We start from the raw sequence: 15,787 nt of genomic DNA, 5'->3' as shown, positions 1-15,787 counted from the left end.
TGTCTGTGCCTTGACCGAATGCTGTTCCCTACAGGTGACAGGAAATTCAATCTCATCCATAGGCTTATGAGTTCGGGATATCTCTCGGCCGGGGAGAAAGCAGAAGCTGATTATCAGCACACCAAATACTCTTTCTCAAGAAAACACAGCCAAACACGCTGCATTGATACGAGCATCAAGGGCGCGCCACACGTGCTGCACGAGCGGCGGAGCGCGAGTTTCAGTGTAAATACCGCGGTCGCTTCTTGCAGCTCAGTGTCGATGCTCACAGCTCACGGGAGGAGGATAGAGGTAAAAAAGGGAATAAAAGCGCAAGGTCAGGCGTGCATTTGTTCTCGCTATTCCTTTGGTCCGGTTGCTGTTCGCCGACATCCGCATGGTCATTTCCAGGCTGGAAAACGCCGGTGGCAGGCAGCGCGAGCGGTCGCACGCCACGTCGGCTCTACCAATGATCGCTGTTATTTGCGGTCCTCAACTCTTTCCCGTAGAAAGCTTGGCACCATCGTCTCCGGCAACCTAAGCGGCATCCGTGGACACCACATTTGCCAAGGTGCGCTGAATTTTGTTCCATTTTCAGTGCTTTGAAGACCTCGCCCCATCTCTGCGGCGCTAAGCCTGACGGTGGCAAGGCCTGCGCCGGCAGCGTTCGGGGTTTCCTCTGGGATTCCTCGGCAATGGCGGTCCAAGGCCAAGTCACCGGATACGATCCCACCTCCATAGGGATCGTTAACATGGAAACCGTTCAACATGAAGAGCCTCTTCCCAGCGAGGAGGAATACCTCCAAGACATGGTCCGCGTATGGCGCGGACGCAGGAAGACTAAGGCCTCCTGGGACGCCAACACGGACGCCGGCCAGCAACGGGTGGCGGGAAGCTCTGCACATGTGCAGGGCGAGAACGCTCAACATGCAGCTGTGCAACAAGCAAAACAGCCCCGGTGGCGGCCGCAACACACGCCCCGCATCGGGAAAGACGAAATCATTGTGGTGCTTAAGCCACGAGAAACCATCGACCTGAAGGCCACCTTAGGTCCCGGACACGCCGGCGCTGCCGTTCGCAGCATCCTCGGGGACGCCGCAAGTGTGGGGCTTGCAGTGTGGCCCGTGTGGGAGCAAAATGTGCTCGTGTGCACACTGAAATCAGTGGAAGCTGCGGAGAAGCTGCTCCGGGACGTCATGCTGCCGGTCGGAGGCCGCACGCTGCTATTCCGGGGCCACCCTAAGCTCTCCGGCGAATTCTGCAAGGGCGTCATCACCGTCTCCCCGGACGAGACATCTGAGACTGTCAAGAAAAAACTCAGTGAGGACCCCAACGTACTATCCGTGCGCAAACTGGGCAAAACGCAGGTTGCTGTGGTCACCTTTGTGGGGACAAGGGTGCCGCGGACCGTGCTTTATAGTTGCGAGCGTCTCCCCGTCCGCTTCTATAAGAAAACGATCCCTGCCTGCCCTCGCTGTGGCACGGTGGGGCATCGGGCCGACGCCTGCCCGCGGCCGCAGCCTGGACGCTGTGAACGCTGCGGGGCTCAGGTTGCTGCTGCTCCTGACGGTGGCCCAGCTGAACATCAATGCTCCCCGTGCTGCCTCATCTGCGGAGGCAGCCATCCCACCGGAGCGCCTGGCTGCGCGGTCAAGTACCGCAAGGTCGTCAAGCCGGGACGCCCACACACCCCAAAGCAGAAGCAGACGCCGGGACCCAAAAAGGCCCAGACGCCCACGGCCGGACCCAAGCAGGCCCCGGGGCCCGAACCCAAGAAGGCCCAGTCCGGGCCGCCAAAATTTGTGAAGTCCGGGAACCCGACGAGGCCACCGGTCCTGAAAGCCGAGGATTTCCCACCTCTGGTACCACGCCAAAATCAGGTGAGCAGTTGGAGTGGGTTAGTCTCTGGGCCCACCCCCCCTCCCTCCCCCACCGAATCCGCCCTACAGCGGCAGGTAGAGGAGCTCAGGCGCCAAAATCAAATTCTCGCCCGTAAAATTCAAGAATTAGAAGCTAAGCAGGCCGGGCAGTCCGAGCCCATGCAGAACGCTGAGCCCGAGGATAGTGATGACGGATCCTCAGTATCATCTTGCCTAACTAGCGTCTCGCGGCAAACCGCGGACACGGTGGTCGATTCGGCCCCCACGGACGCCGGCCGCTTCGAGGCCCTGGAGCGTAAAGCCGAGCAGTTGGAGGAGCGGGTAGCAGCGCTCCCGAACCAAATTATGATTGCGGTCCGCGAGTCCTTTCAGGACATGTTCAGTTCCGCATTTGCTACAATGCTTCCCGACATTGCGGCCCAGGTGACTGACTCTGTCCTTAAGGCGGTGCAGCCCTGGGTCAGCTCCCAAATAAAAAATTATCTCTCCTGCGACTCCCCGCAGCTAAAACGTAAAATAGCTCCTCGACAGGCAGCGGAAGAAAGCGGTTCCGGGCCGATAGCCGCGGCGTTGATGCAACCCCTACCTGGGGCTGCGCCGGCCTCCGAACCGAGTGGCTACCCAGCACTGTAAAATAAAAACATCAATATGGCTGGCAAACCTTCTCAGAAAGCTAAAAAATTAGACGAATTCGAAATCATTCAATGGAACTGCAGGGGTTTCAGAGCCTGCAAAAAACGGTCACATCTCCAGCTCTACCTGCAGTCCCTTGGTGACATGCCGGCGCTTCTTGCTTTGCAAGAGCCCGGCAATGATGCTAAATTCTCTGGGTATAGCTCGTTTCAGGGGGGCCCCTCGACCTGCATCCTGGTGCATAAAGCATACACCGCGATTCAGGTCGATCTTGATCTGGAGACTGAGCAAGAATACACCATGGTGAGGGTTCTGCCTCTCAGGCGCCGCGACCCGTCAATACATGTGCTTAATGTGTATTGCCCCCCGCATAAGCCGCGTGTTACTTTCAGCGAAATTTTCTATCGTGCTCTCAAGTCGGCTGACAATGAACCCCTGGTAATCATTGGGGATTTCAACGCACCCAGTCTACATTGGGGCTATCACTTCAAGAAATCCAGGGGACGCAAGCTGGCGGAGCTCATCTCCACCCTTCGTCTTACGTTGCTCACGGATCCGTCTTGCCCCACACGTGTGGGCAACTCGGTCACCCGTGACACGTGTCCTGACTTATCTCTGGTTAGGAACACTACAAACGCCACATGGGAGAACCTAAGGGATACCCTGGGCAGCGACCACTGCCTTCTCCGCATCACGCTTTTGGCGAAGGCAGCCCGTAAAAAATGGGGCCAGGCGAAAATAACCAATTGGCACCAATTTCGAATTCAGGACGTCCCTCCGGTACTAATCTCTGACGGCTATACGGAGTGGGCAACACAGGTCACCAACATACAGAAACAACACACGCAAACACTTCACACCACCGACGAGATCCCCGCAGTGGACAATCACCTCCTGCATCTGTGGGAGGCGCGCCGGAGCTTAACAAAACGATGGAAGAAACACAAGACGAATCGCAAGCTTAGAGCTCGTATTGCACAACTTACGGAGCAGGCTGCGGCATATGCCGCCCAGCTCACAGACGCCAGTTGGATAGAACGCTGCAACTCGGCAGCGCGTCAGATGAGCTCGAAGGGGACTTGGCGTCTCTTGCGCAGCCTCATCGCCCCTTCTCAAACGAAAGGGGAGACGCAAAAACAGCTCCGGCGGGCTCTGCACGGGTACCAAGGTACGACGGCGCAACTTGCGGACACTTTGTGCGACAGGTATCTCTGCCGCACAAACGACCCGGTTGGGCCCGAGTACACGTACTCCGGCAAGCCAAATCAGGATTTAGACGCCCCTTTTGAGTTGCATGACCTTAAGGCGGCCCTGGCTAAAATGCGCCGAGGTGGGGCACCGGGTCGGGATCGCATAACAGTGAAACTGTTGGCGAACCTCTCCGACTGTGCATATCTCCATTTGCTACAATACATAAATCAGATCTGGGATGGGTGTCCGCTCCCACTCGAATGGAAAACATCCCTTGTAACGTTCATCCCCAAAGCAGGTAAAGCCGTGACTACGGACAACTTGAGACCCATCTCATTAACCTCGTGTGTGGGAAAGCTCATGGAGACGATGGTTAGGGATCGCCTCTCTCCATACATGGAGGGTAAGGGCCTCTTTGCAGACACTATGTTCGGGTTCCGCCCGCACATGTCTGCACAGGATGTCCTACTCCAACTACACAGGGACATAATACGACCCACAGCCATGCAACAAAACGACAAGGCCATTCTCGCCCTCGATCTTAAGGGGGCGTTTGACAATGTTAAACATGCCACCATACTCTCTAACTTGAACACCACTAACTGCGGGGCGAAGGTCTTCGCCTATGTCAGAGACTTCCTCTCTGCGCGTCAGGCACTCCTCCGGATCGAGGACGAGGAGTACGGCCCGTACTCTATGGGTACACGAGGTACACCACAGGGGGCGGTGTTATCACCGCTCCTTTTCAACATCGCCATGATGCACCTGCCCGGCCGACTGGCTCAGGTAGATGGCATAAAACACGCACTCTACGCAGACGACATTACAATCTGGACCACCGAGGGGAGCCTTGGGGAGATAGAGGACCGCCTTCAGCAGGCCGCCACCATAGTCGAAGCATATGCTGCCGACTGTGGTCTCCAATGTGCTCCCGCCAAATCAGAGCTTCTACACGTCAGGACAAACCACAAGGACAACACGTCTCTACACATATCTCTGTCAGGCGGTCCCATCAGAGAAGTGGCGGAGCTCCGGATCCTGGGTCTGTTCATCAATAACAAACTTAGGCCGGACTCTACTATAGCGAAACTCAAGAGCATAGGTGAACAGGTAGGGCGCATGATCCGCCGTGTTTCCAACAAGCGGGGTGGTCTGCGGGGCAGGGACGCGCTACGACTCGCCTATGCCTTCGTGACCAGCCGGATCCTCTACGCCGTGCCGTACCTACGCACCACCAAACAACAAGACGAGCGCATTGACGCCATCATCAGGAAGGCAACAAAGCGAGCACTGGACCTTCCGGTGGCTACCTCCAACGCCAAACTGAAGGCGTTGGGAGTGGTAAACTCCTATCAGGAGTTGCGGGAGGCCCACCTCGTGAACCAATATACGCGGCTATCGCAGACGGTGCCTGGGCGCCGCCTGCTAAACCGCTTACACATCCAACACACATGCATACCAGAGGGGACGGAGAACATCCCGGTGCTGTGGCGCCACATGCTCTTGGTCGCTCCGCTCCCGCGTAACATGGACATGGCTTCACATGAAGGCAGACGACAAGCGCGGGTTCGCACGCTTTAGAGGCAATATGGGTATAAAGAGGGCGTCTATTACGTGGACATCACAGGGCTGTCGCCCGCGGGATTCTTCACGGCTGCCGTAGTCCACCGGGGAATGAATGTCGATGGGCTATCTTTTCGGGCCCCAAATTCAACACGAGCGGAGGAAGTCGCAATAGCTCTCGCTGCCGCCGATCCAAAATCGAAAACGGTTATTACAGACTCTCGCCGGGCCTGTGAACATTATCTTGCAGGCGAAATATCACCTCTGGCCTCGCAAATTCTAAGACGCGCTCTCGCCCATCCAACTCGCACAAAAGTGATCTGGGCTCCTGGCCACCAGGGTCTACGAGGCAATGAGGCCGCTGATGCGGCCGCCCGAGCGCTCACACACCGGGCTCCTCATCCTAGCTCTCATGGCTCAGAAGCTCATAAACCGCTTCTGCGGTTCCGCGAAATCCTAATTTATTATTGCGACAGCCACCGTCTCTACCCGGCACCTGTCAAGGGGCTGAGTAAGGCGGAGGAGCGAACTCTGCGGCGCCTGCAGACAGGAACCCTTCTCTGTCCTGCAATAGCAAAACACTTCGATCCGAACACAGATGGGCGCTGCCCGCACTGTGGAGAGATCTGCGATATCTTTCACATGGTGTGGGCATGTACTCAGAATCCTCACCTTCCCCCCTCCCCCACCCCCACCCGAGAGGCATGGGAGACTGCCCTCCTCAACTGCTCCACACTGGAGTCCCAAAGGGCTCTGGTCAAACGGGCGCGAGACGGGGCCTCGTCATGCGGTGTCCCGGACTAAGGATACCGACCATGCAGCAGGGTTATTTATTTATTTATTTTTTAACCCTCAAGCTCTCTTTGATTAAAGTTTTTCACCACCACCACCACCAGGCTCAGTCCGAATATTCATCATGTATAATAGCGAAAATTTCCGTTTTACAATTCATCAAAAAGCAAATTTTAAGATTTTGTCCATTTTCTGTAATGAACATTCATGTCAGCAGTCTAAAAAGGCCGTTAGTATAGGTGCATCTGCTAAAATACTAGCGGATTCTATTCTACAAAGATGACCCATCATCACTCAACGGCCACCGCTGGCAACCGTTGAGCCCTGATGGTATCAAAATCGCACATCTCAAAAATGTGTTCGAACGCAGTGTCTGCGCATTCAGTAATATTTCCGACGGGGATGTGAGCTTGGATAGGCGTTTCACGCAACATATAAAAATCTGAGCGCAGAAGAACGAATGGTTAGTGAGATAAAAATGAACAAATTTGCTACGCCTCGGCTTCTTCACTCCATGCCTCCCATGCTGCTACTTCTTTAGACCGCACAGCTCAATTGAAGTCTGTGAACAGAAGTCTGTGAACAGACGTGAGCGTAATATTTGTATTGTGGTGTCAATTGACAACGCCAGGGCCGAACAGCTCAATTGAAGTCTGTGAACAGCGATGTCGATAGCACCAGGGATCCCTAAGGAACTATTGTATAAAAATTAATAGTTTTTTCTTCTGTTACTGAGACGTGAGCGAAAGGGATAGTAGAATCGGTAGTATTACTATCGATAATATATTATCGATAGTCAATTTTGCGATAGTTTTGCATCACTACTGTCTTGTATATGGCTTGCAATAAACAACAGTTCAAATGAAAAAGGCGGTTTTGTAGCGATAGCTACACTACGCCAGCCACTTCGCGAGGTCAGCGTGGCTGTGCGCTGAACCGTGGCACCACCGCTCCGCCAGCTGTGGGCATACGCGGAGTGGTGTCACAGCCCGCAGCGGATGTACGCGCCGCGTGCCTCGCCGTTGCGCTGACGGCGGAGCAGACGCCGAAGGTGCGTGTAGTGTTCGGCGTTACGGGAAAAGACCAATATGTCGTTAAGATAGACGAAGCAGAAGTCGAGGCAACGGACGTCTTCGTCGATTAAGCGTTGAAAGGTTTTTCCCGCGTTCCTCAGGCCAAACCTCATGAAGGGAAACTCGAACAAGCCGAAAGGGGTAAAGACTGCAGTTTTCGGGACGTCGTCCGGGTCGGTGGGTGTCTGCGTGTAGGCCTGCCTTCACCAAGTCTAGCAGGGAGAAAACGTGGAGTGCGGATCCAGGCGTCGTTGAATGGAGCTGAGCTGTCTATTGATACCGTCGATACGGCGCGAATCTGACGCGGGTGGTGCGTCGGCGCGAATCGAGAATTTTATAGTGCGCCACCACTGAGGTGCTCAGTCACCGATTTCGTCGATCTTTGCCTGCAGCGTGACCTCTAAACCCCAACCTCGACCTGAAAGCGAAATCAAACGCGACGTGCAAGCACGCACACTTCACAACTTGGCAAGTAAGCTAGATCGGCTGTAATTTTTAAAGGGACGGCACACTGAACCTTAGCAACCCCATTTCTTTCAGCACAACGGAAAGCTTGCTGTCTAAGGTGCTGTATTCCGCAGCGGTTTTGTTGGAAATGGTGTAGAAGATATTTACCACGATTTTTTTAATCTATGCGTGCGCTCGTTTTATATATGCATCCCGACGCTGGAAACCACGCTCAGCGAACGTGTTTGCACGTGGGCAGAAGTGCTGTACCAAAAACTTATACACATCTCACCCACAGTAAAAACACATTTCGAATTTATAGACCCAATAAACACTGAAACTCCCCAGGACGAACTGGGGACGTTTGAGACGTCCTGCGGACGTCTAATGAAGTTTCAGTGCCCATTGGGGAGTAGCGTCCATTGAAGTTTCTACTCCAAAATTCGATTAACCCCTGATAGACGAACGTTTTAGTAGGCTGTGGTTGCCGCTCTGTGATCTACACGAGAAATTCAAAACATTCTGGCGTCATCTAGTCACAAAAGCCAAAAGCGCATGACCGATGATGCGAAGGAAGCTTTGCTTTTCGTCGAAGGGCGCACTGGAGAGAGCGTTAAATATAAACAAAAACACATGAACACTCCAAATAGAAAATAAACAACTGCGAACTTAAAGCAACCGATATTTTACCGAGGTGTGGTAACATGGTAGGCTACAGCGATAATTTCGAGTTTCACCTCTAGGTGGCTTTTTTACGATTTTCAATGGCAAATTACGATAATAAATTCTCGTTTCCTAGATACTGGAGTGCTCTATTCTCACAATTAGAAGCACGACATTTTTATTTCCACCATAATCTTATGACACGTTTTGGTAAGTGTTCAGTCCTTTTAAAGCTTTTCTTTTGTGTTTTTTCTTTTCCCATGCAGAATATATTGGACTCTTGGTACCTTGTCGGCCGCCGAAATGGAACTCGCAAGCCTTCTCGTACCCCATGCACGACGCCATGAAGTCTTTCGGTTCAAGTACAGTGACGAACATCCGTACATCGTCGGATAGCAGCAACTCGTCTTCCCCTACGGTCTCTCAAAGCGTCACCGGCGGCTCTGCCTGTGTGGGGGGTCCTCCTGAGCAATGCACCAGCACCGTCGGTCCGATGAGACGCCAGAGTTCCGATCCGAAAGACTACAAGGGCCCGGATTACTTGGAACGCCGTAGGAAAAACAGCGAAGCTGCCAGGAAGTCCCGACTGCCTAGAAGGCCAGGGAGGTCGCCGGGGCAGACCGTCTCGTCGAGATGGCAGCTGAAAACCCAAAGCTCATCTCAGAGCTTGAAAAGGTCATGAACGACAATAAAAAATTATCTGTGGCTTAGCTTGGTTAATCCCGGTAATTGCGAAAGCAATATCCGTACATTTAGAAGTACAGAAAGGTGGGCAAGTTGGTTATTACTATCCATGGTAAAACAGCGCGGAAAAAACACGAGGACGGAACAAACACGACAACACGAGCGCTGACTTTCAACTGACGATTTATTACGCACATGTGTACATATATAGCATTCCCGCCAAACACTAAACAGAACAAAAAAAACACTGCATCATCACTGAAAATATTAAATCTACATATCTACAAATGCATGCTCCAAAAAGGTGATTTCGCGGTTAGCCAGTGATAATGAGGGCTTACTAATGCATGCTGTACCCCCTTTGTCAATGTGATACGCCTCTACTATTTCTCTTACTATCTGATCCTTATGTTTGAAGATGACGGATGTCTGATGAAGCAATGGGGCGCACGTGTGCTCAGGTTGCCTGCAGTGAAGCGCCAAATTCGAACCGGCAGCCTTGTCCAAAGAATTATGGTGCTCCCTCAGGCGTTCGTTTAGACATCTCCCAGTCTGGCCAACATACCACCCACCGCAAGAAAGGGGAATCTTATAAACAACACCCTCGATGCACTCAACCCTCCTCTCTACGTGTGCTGTGGTACAACCACCACCGATCCTCCTTCCTAGTAGGGCCTCTCGCTTCCGCTGCACAGCTCGGCAAATGTTGCTTAATTTTCTGCGAGACGAAAATACCACATCAATTTGAAATTTTCGCCCCACTTTCTTCAGACGGTGTGAAAATGCGTGGACGTATGGGATGACAGCCTTTTTGGAGCATGCATTTGTAGATATGTAGATTTAATATTTTCAGTGATGATGCAGTGTTTTTTTTGTTCTGTTTAGTGTTTGGTGGGAATGCTATATATGTACACATGTGCGTAATAAATCGTCAGTTGAAAGTCAGCGCTCGTGTTGTCGTGTTTGTTCCGTCCTCGTGTTTTTTCCGCGCTGTTTTACCATGAATATCCGTACCTACGCCATGGTACAGCTGGTAGTGTAGCTGGTGGTGGTGCTTGTGGTTAGACTTGTGGTGATGCATCGGTTATGCAATCCAATCCCATCCAATCCATTCCAATGCTATCCAATCCAATGCAATCTAATCCAATCCAATGCAATCTAATCTAGTGTAATCTAATCCAGTCCAATCCAATCTAATGCAATCAAGGTCAAATGAAGGTCAATGGTGGTCACCGCCGCGGCACGATGGTGGTCATCCTGGAAAGGGCAAGTAGTATTGCTTTCGCAATTAAAGCTCATGTCCGAGCTTTAAGAGGCAAGGGAGGAGATTGCGCTCTTGCGATCCGCATTAGCATGCTTGCGAATGTAGGCGCTGAGCTCTGGCATTGGCTTTTCCTTGCACCTACCGACTACCCTGGTAATTAAACGAAATTCCGAAACAATACGTTTCGGGAAATTTTTGCTGCAGCCTGCGTCCAGACGTGTTATCTCGGCTTTGGTTCCGCAAGCTGCAAAGTTTGTACCGGCGATCGCGGCTGCGGACCGGCGGTGCGATAGTGATGATGGCAGTGTCACCAGGGCGGCGACGCATGCTCAGATGCACGTTATCTTAAACCAGACGTTATCAGCAGGCGTAGCGCATGTACAGTCGGCGACAAAATTCTCCAGGATGCGTAATCGTGAACCGAAGCCAGTAGATTTGTGGCACGGTGCAAGAATACTGCGGTGTTGACACTGCGCCCACACGAGCGTCCCGATTATGTTCGGCCGCGGCGGGGCGTGCCTTGCAGTTCGGCTGCAAGCCGACAGATGGCGCAGATGTCAGCGGGCCCAGTTGAGCGGTGCTGGCGCCTTGAGGTTCCGCTGCTCCAGCTCGATTCTCGCTATGGTGGCGTGAATTGAATTCAAAACTGTGAGGAAATTCTTTGCTTGAAATTAAAATCAGTAGTGTGCCAGTCTGAAAACTATGTTTGTATGAAATTATCGTGTGTAAAGCAGTTAAAGATATGGACTCGGTCGAACAGCACTCGAAGCCCATTCACGTTCCGCTTCCTCGCTCGGTTCCTGTTTCATTCGATCTACTCATAGCTCTAAGCACAACGAATGTAAGTGGGGGTCCCGGTACCATTTTCCGCTCGCAATGGTAGAAAATTGACGCACCGGAAATTTTCTTGCTCCATTCTTATCGGCCGCCGCGGTGGCTCAGTGGTTATGGTGGTCGGCTGCTGACCGGAAAGACGCGGGTTCGATCCCGGCCGCGGCGGTCGAATTTCTATGGAGGCTAAATTCTAGGGGCTCGTGTACTGTGCGCTGTCAGCGCATGTTAGAACGGGCATAATTTTCATTAAGCTCCTTTCTACAGGAGGCTAAATGGCTCTTGAAGGACTTACGTGTGCAGGGGTCAGCGTTCAGCCAAGTACGCTTTCGAAACTCACAATGAGGTGAAAAAATACGAGGAAATCACCAACTCAGATGCTTGGACTGTCCTGTACTCCCACAATTTAAAAACAATAAAAAAAAATTCAGAACTGTATTGACACCATATGCCCAGGGCAAACAAAAAATGCTGTAACTGGGTGAATGTTCAAGATATAATCAGTGTCACAGCGCGATAACAGCAGTTTTCGATGTAACCTAAACAGCAAATGTAGCAAAAAATGTGGCATGTTAAAACATATTAATGACAATTCCGGATAAAAGGCATTTTCTAGGTGGCTTCCGAGGTGGCTTTCTAGGTATCTCTTGCCGCGTGAGGTACTTGGGGCAGTTCAAAAATAAGGTAGGAACTGCATTTCTGGAAAGCACGGGCCTCTCTTCCGCGTCAAGTAGCACTCTTCCATCGAACTCCGCGTAATATGCCCGGGATATCGCGTCCTCTGCAAAATGCTTGGCGCACACATGGTCAGTGGGCATTAAAGTCCGGTACCCCGAACTGCAGTTGGGCACGAAGCACTTTCTTCCCATTGCGCAGCACGGTCTTGTTGCAAAATAAAAGAATGCGTTTAAAACAGCACAGAAGTGCAGCCGCACACTCATAAATGTGGCAGGAACACATGCGCAGAGCCGCGCCACGCCGGACCGAGCCGCCAAGCGTGGGCCCGTAAAGCCCCTCGATAATTTGAAAGTAGCGACACTCTCCTCCACTCCGGTGTTTTCCTCCTCGAATATTCTCGCCCGCCGGCTGCGCGCGCTGCACACGGCACGCTTTTTTGGCCATCGCTCGCTCGCCGTCCGGGCACTTGGCTGACACATGTTAAGTTCGCGCTTTTTTACACTCTCTGTTATTGAATAAAAACACGAGAAAGACATGCGACACGCGTGACTACCACGAGCCACGTAAATTAGCGTCTCGTTCGCGCAATGAAAGTGCCAATTACGAGCGCTTGCGGCACTAACAAAACCACTTGCTACATACATCTCACATTATTTTTGACTTTTCAATACCGTCTGTCTCAACAAGGCATAGTATATGAAGCATAATATCTACAATAGATTTGAACATTCCTGAATATTTTCAGCATACCAATGTTTAGTTAAATGTAGACTCACTTCGAACTAATTATCGCGAAGTTGTTCACGAGTGGAGTTTCAGAAGTGGGAAGGTTGCTGGGAACAATCTGGGGCATTTGCTTCTATGGCCGTCCTAAAATTTTTCATTAAGTTTCAGTTTGAGATTCGGCACCGCGCAGTGCACATGCAACGGCTTAATCGTTTTTGTAGTTGAGAATTTTCGCGGCGGCTTGAAAACAAATATGAACTTTTTTTCTGTTAAGCATGAAACGACTTCAGCACCCGCTGTCGGCGACCTTGAGGTGATGTCGAGCCGAAGCCGAGAGCCAAAGATCCGCGCACCGTTTTTCCGTCATCCAAGGAAAGTGTCCGCACCCCAGAATTTGGCCCTCTCAACCACCGAAATTTGACCTTGTCCGAATTTCATCAAAATTGGTGTCAAGCCTAATTTTAATATGACCAATTCAATGGTGGGCTCCAAAATTAGGTGGGCTATCCCCAAAATTTCTCTCTCTGGTACCCATTAATTTGACGTCGTCCATATTTGACCAACATTGGGGTCCAACCTAATTTGACTATGGGAAACTCAGTGTTGGCTTCCAAATTTAGGTAGACCACCCCCAAAGTTTGACACACTTGGGCATTTTCCGCCCACGTTCTATTCCTTTTTAAATCAGCTTAAAGAGATGTTAAGTTAGGAAAGAAAAAACTGATAGGAACGACCGTGACAAAACCCAAGAGAAAGTTATAGGGTCTTAGCATTTTGGTCAGCCACAGTCAAGGCTATCCTAAAGCAAGTGCCTGACTAATATCAGTCATGAGTATATATAGTCACAATATGACACACAGTTTTTCAGATGCAATGTTTATTACAGATGAGTCATGTAGTGTTACACCGAAAATATACATAAAAACCACGAATAAGCCAGCTGGGGACATTTGTCACCCGTTGGGTGCAGTCCTCAAAACAAAACACAGAAAACAAAAACATACTTAGGGAAACGAAACAGCGCAGATGTAGGCCTATAGTTTTTGAGCGGATGATGTAGTCAACAAAAGGCTACGCGACCATGCTCAACTAAAGCAAATGATCACAAACTGTAGCAATGAATATACAAAAAGGCATGCATTGGATATTTACAACACTTGAGTACATTCAGGCAACAATGGAAAGCACTGAAGTGATTATAAAACGAATTATTTATGTGAATGCAATATGAGGTCTTTTCCGAGAATGTGGCATTGATAATCTCACCTGGTAGAAGCGTAACGGTTCAGCAAAACAACAAATAAGCGTAGATCGTTAGACAAGTTGCAGTCATAAAAAAAAATCTACGTTTAATCTCGCTCGGGACATGCGCCGCATTACTGCGATGTGAACCATTACCAGCGGTTCGAAAAATTTACCGCTGCACGCATACCAACACTTTTGCTTCCACACTTGCTAACACATGCACACACATTGTATGCATCAGCCGCCGCTATTATAGCTCGTTGAGCGGAACCATGAAGTGACAACAATAGCACGCATAACGACGCAAAATGATCCGTGAATTAAGTGAGGTTGTTGGCTTTGTGATGCGCATGCATGCAGTTTCAGTATACACAGTCGCTTGGAAGAAATGCACAGTTGCTCGCAGAGGTGGGCAGTCTTCGTCGGGGTAAAGTTCTTGAGGCCGATGTTGTGCAGCCTCTTTTTTCTTCTAATGCTGTCTTTTTTGCCGCTCGGAATCGCGAAAAGAACAAAGGCTTTTTCACGCCGGCTTCTGCACTGAAATGCGCAGCAACTCGGCATAGTGCTGCACTAAAAGAGCGCGAATAACGCGAAGTGCAAGCGCGCAATGCCAGGCAGATCGGTTGTAGCAGCGGCGGCTGGCAAAAAAATGGCGCCGACGAAAAATGAAAACACAAAAAGAGCGAACGTTCCGCGCGCTTTTCCCGGAGACCGCCCGCGGAGCCAATCACCGTTGAGAAAAGCGCCGATGGGAGAGGTGAGAAAGGAGGATCGGCGACGGTGCGCGGCGCGGCGGCATAGTTCACAGAAAGACGCTACTTTAAAATTATCGAGGGGCTTTATGGGCCCGCCTTTCGCAGCGCCCTCTAGGTTAGCGACCGGTTGCCATGGCAACACCTGCTCCCTCCCCCGAACATATTGTGGCCGCGAGCAGGCGGCGCGCTCGCACGCGGCGGGAGGAGAGTGTCAACACCTCAGTATATTATTCTTACACCGTCATTTGTGGAGACCGCACTTGCCCAGATGAAAGTCGGACTGGTGCGCTGTGACGTGTGCTAATGATAGCAGGTGATAGCTAACATGCATGGCAGCATTTAGAGTATATACAGCCAAAGGCTGGCCTTCCGAGCGCTCTAGACAGACGTGCTGACGACTGTACAGTAGAAATAGACACGTGGTTACAATCGAAGTGAAAAATTTTGAAACAGCTATCTTTGCGACGCTATTGCATACAATATATTGCATGCAATAAAAAAGGCCCTAGCTTAATTTGCCCTGCAAATCATTCGGCTCTGTCTGGGACATGACTTTCATGCTACTCCTGTTGGCGTGAAATTGAATAGCATCAGCAAGCATTCCATGACAGCAAAACATTCCAGTAAAAGAAAGCGAAATATTGTATATGCATTTTCATTCACATGTTTTTGTCATTGACCACACTCGCATCCCTTAGCTTGGTTTACAGCTTGCAGCGATGTTTCGGCGCTTTGTGAAAGTTGGTGACTGTACTTATCTCCGTATCCAAATAACAGTAACCAAAGAGACAAAGCGGAGACTACGCCATCCACAGTGCGACGCCTCATTTAACTGACTCCTAGTAATTGTTTATGAATTAGGGGGGTTTCACGTCCCAAACCTACTCAGGCTATGAAGGACGCCGTAGTAAATTTCGACCACCCGAGGTTCTAACGTGCACTGACCTCGTACAGTACACGAGCCTCTAGAATTTCGCCTCCATCGAAATTCTACCGCCGCGGCCCAGATCGAACCCGCTTACTTCGGTTCAGCAGCCGAGTGCCATAACCACTGAGCCACCGCGGCAGTTTTGACGCCTGGCATAATTGAAGGCAGCGCAGGTAAGCGTACCCTTTCGTAGTTTCACGTTGGTGTTGTGACCGAGCCGCTCCGCGCACGAAGGTCGGAAGCATCAAGGTAACAACCGCGGCAACTGTCGTCGACTGTAACAAGCTGACACACAAGAGGATTCACGTCGGCATCGACGCAGGCCATGAAACAGGCGGGCGTTCACGTGAGTGGATAGAGAGCGAGAAAGACCAGAGGGAGTTTTCCTTCGTTCCGAATCTTATCGTTCTTTATCCGTACAACAAATGTGGGGTTCTTTCACTCTCTCCTCTCAT

General features: G+C 51.0%; 1 protein-coding gene across 1 annotated transcript in view; it reads left to right on the top strand.

Annotated features, from left to right (window-relative positions):
• Positions 1-8,571, top strand: part of LOC149331739 (uncharacterized) — a 29,727-nt gene extending 21,156 nt beyond the window's left edge. The window contains exons 3-4 of the mRNA XM_089557405.1: positions 815-1,841; positions 8,488-8,571. Of these exons, the coding sequence (XP_089413531.1) occupies positions 815-1,841; positions 8,488-8,568 (1,108 nt within the window). The 3' untranslated portion in view covers positions 8,569-8,571. The remainder of the gene's footprint in view (positions 1-814; positions 1,842-8,487) is intronic.
• The last annotated feature ends 7,216 nt before the right edge of the window (positions 8,572-15,787 follow it).

Source organism: Amblyomma mixtum, chromosome 8 (genome assembly GCF_055824585.1).
Source record: "Amblyomma mixtum isolate Tamu chromosome 8, ASM5582458v1, whole genome shotgun sequence".
Classification (NCBI taxonomy): domain Eukaryota; kingdom Metazoa; phylum Arthropoda; class Arachnida; order Ixodida; family Ixodidae; genus Amblyomma; species Amblyomma mixtum.
The sequence above is the reverse complement of the archived record's forward strand: the minus strand, read 5'-3'. Positions and strand labels throughout refer to the sequence as shown.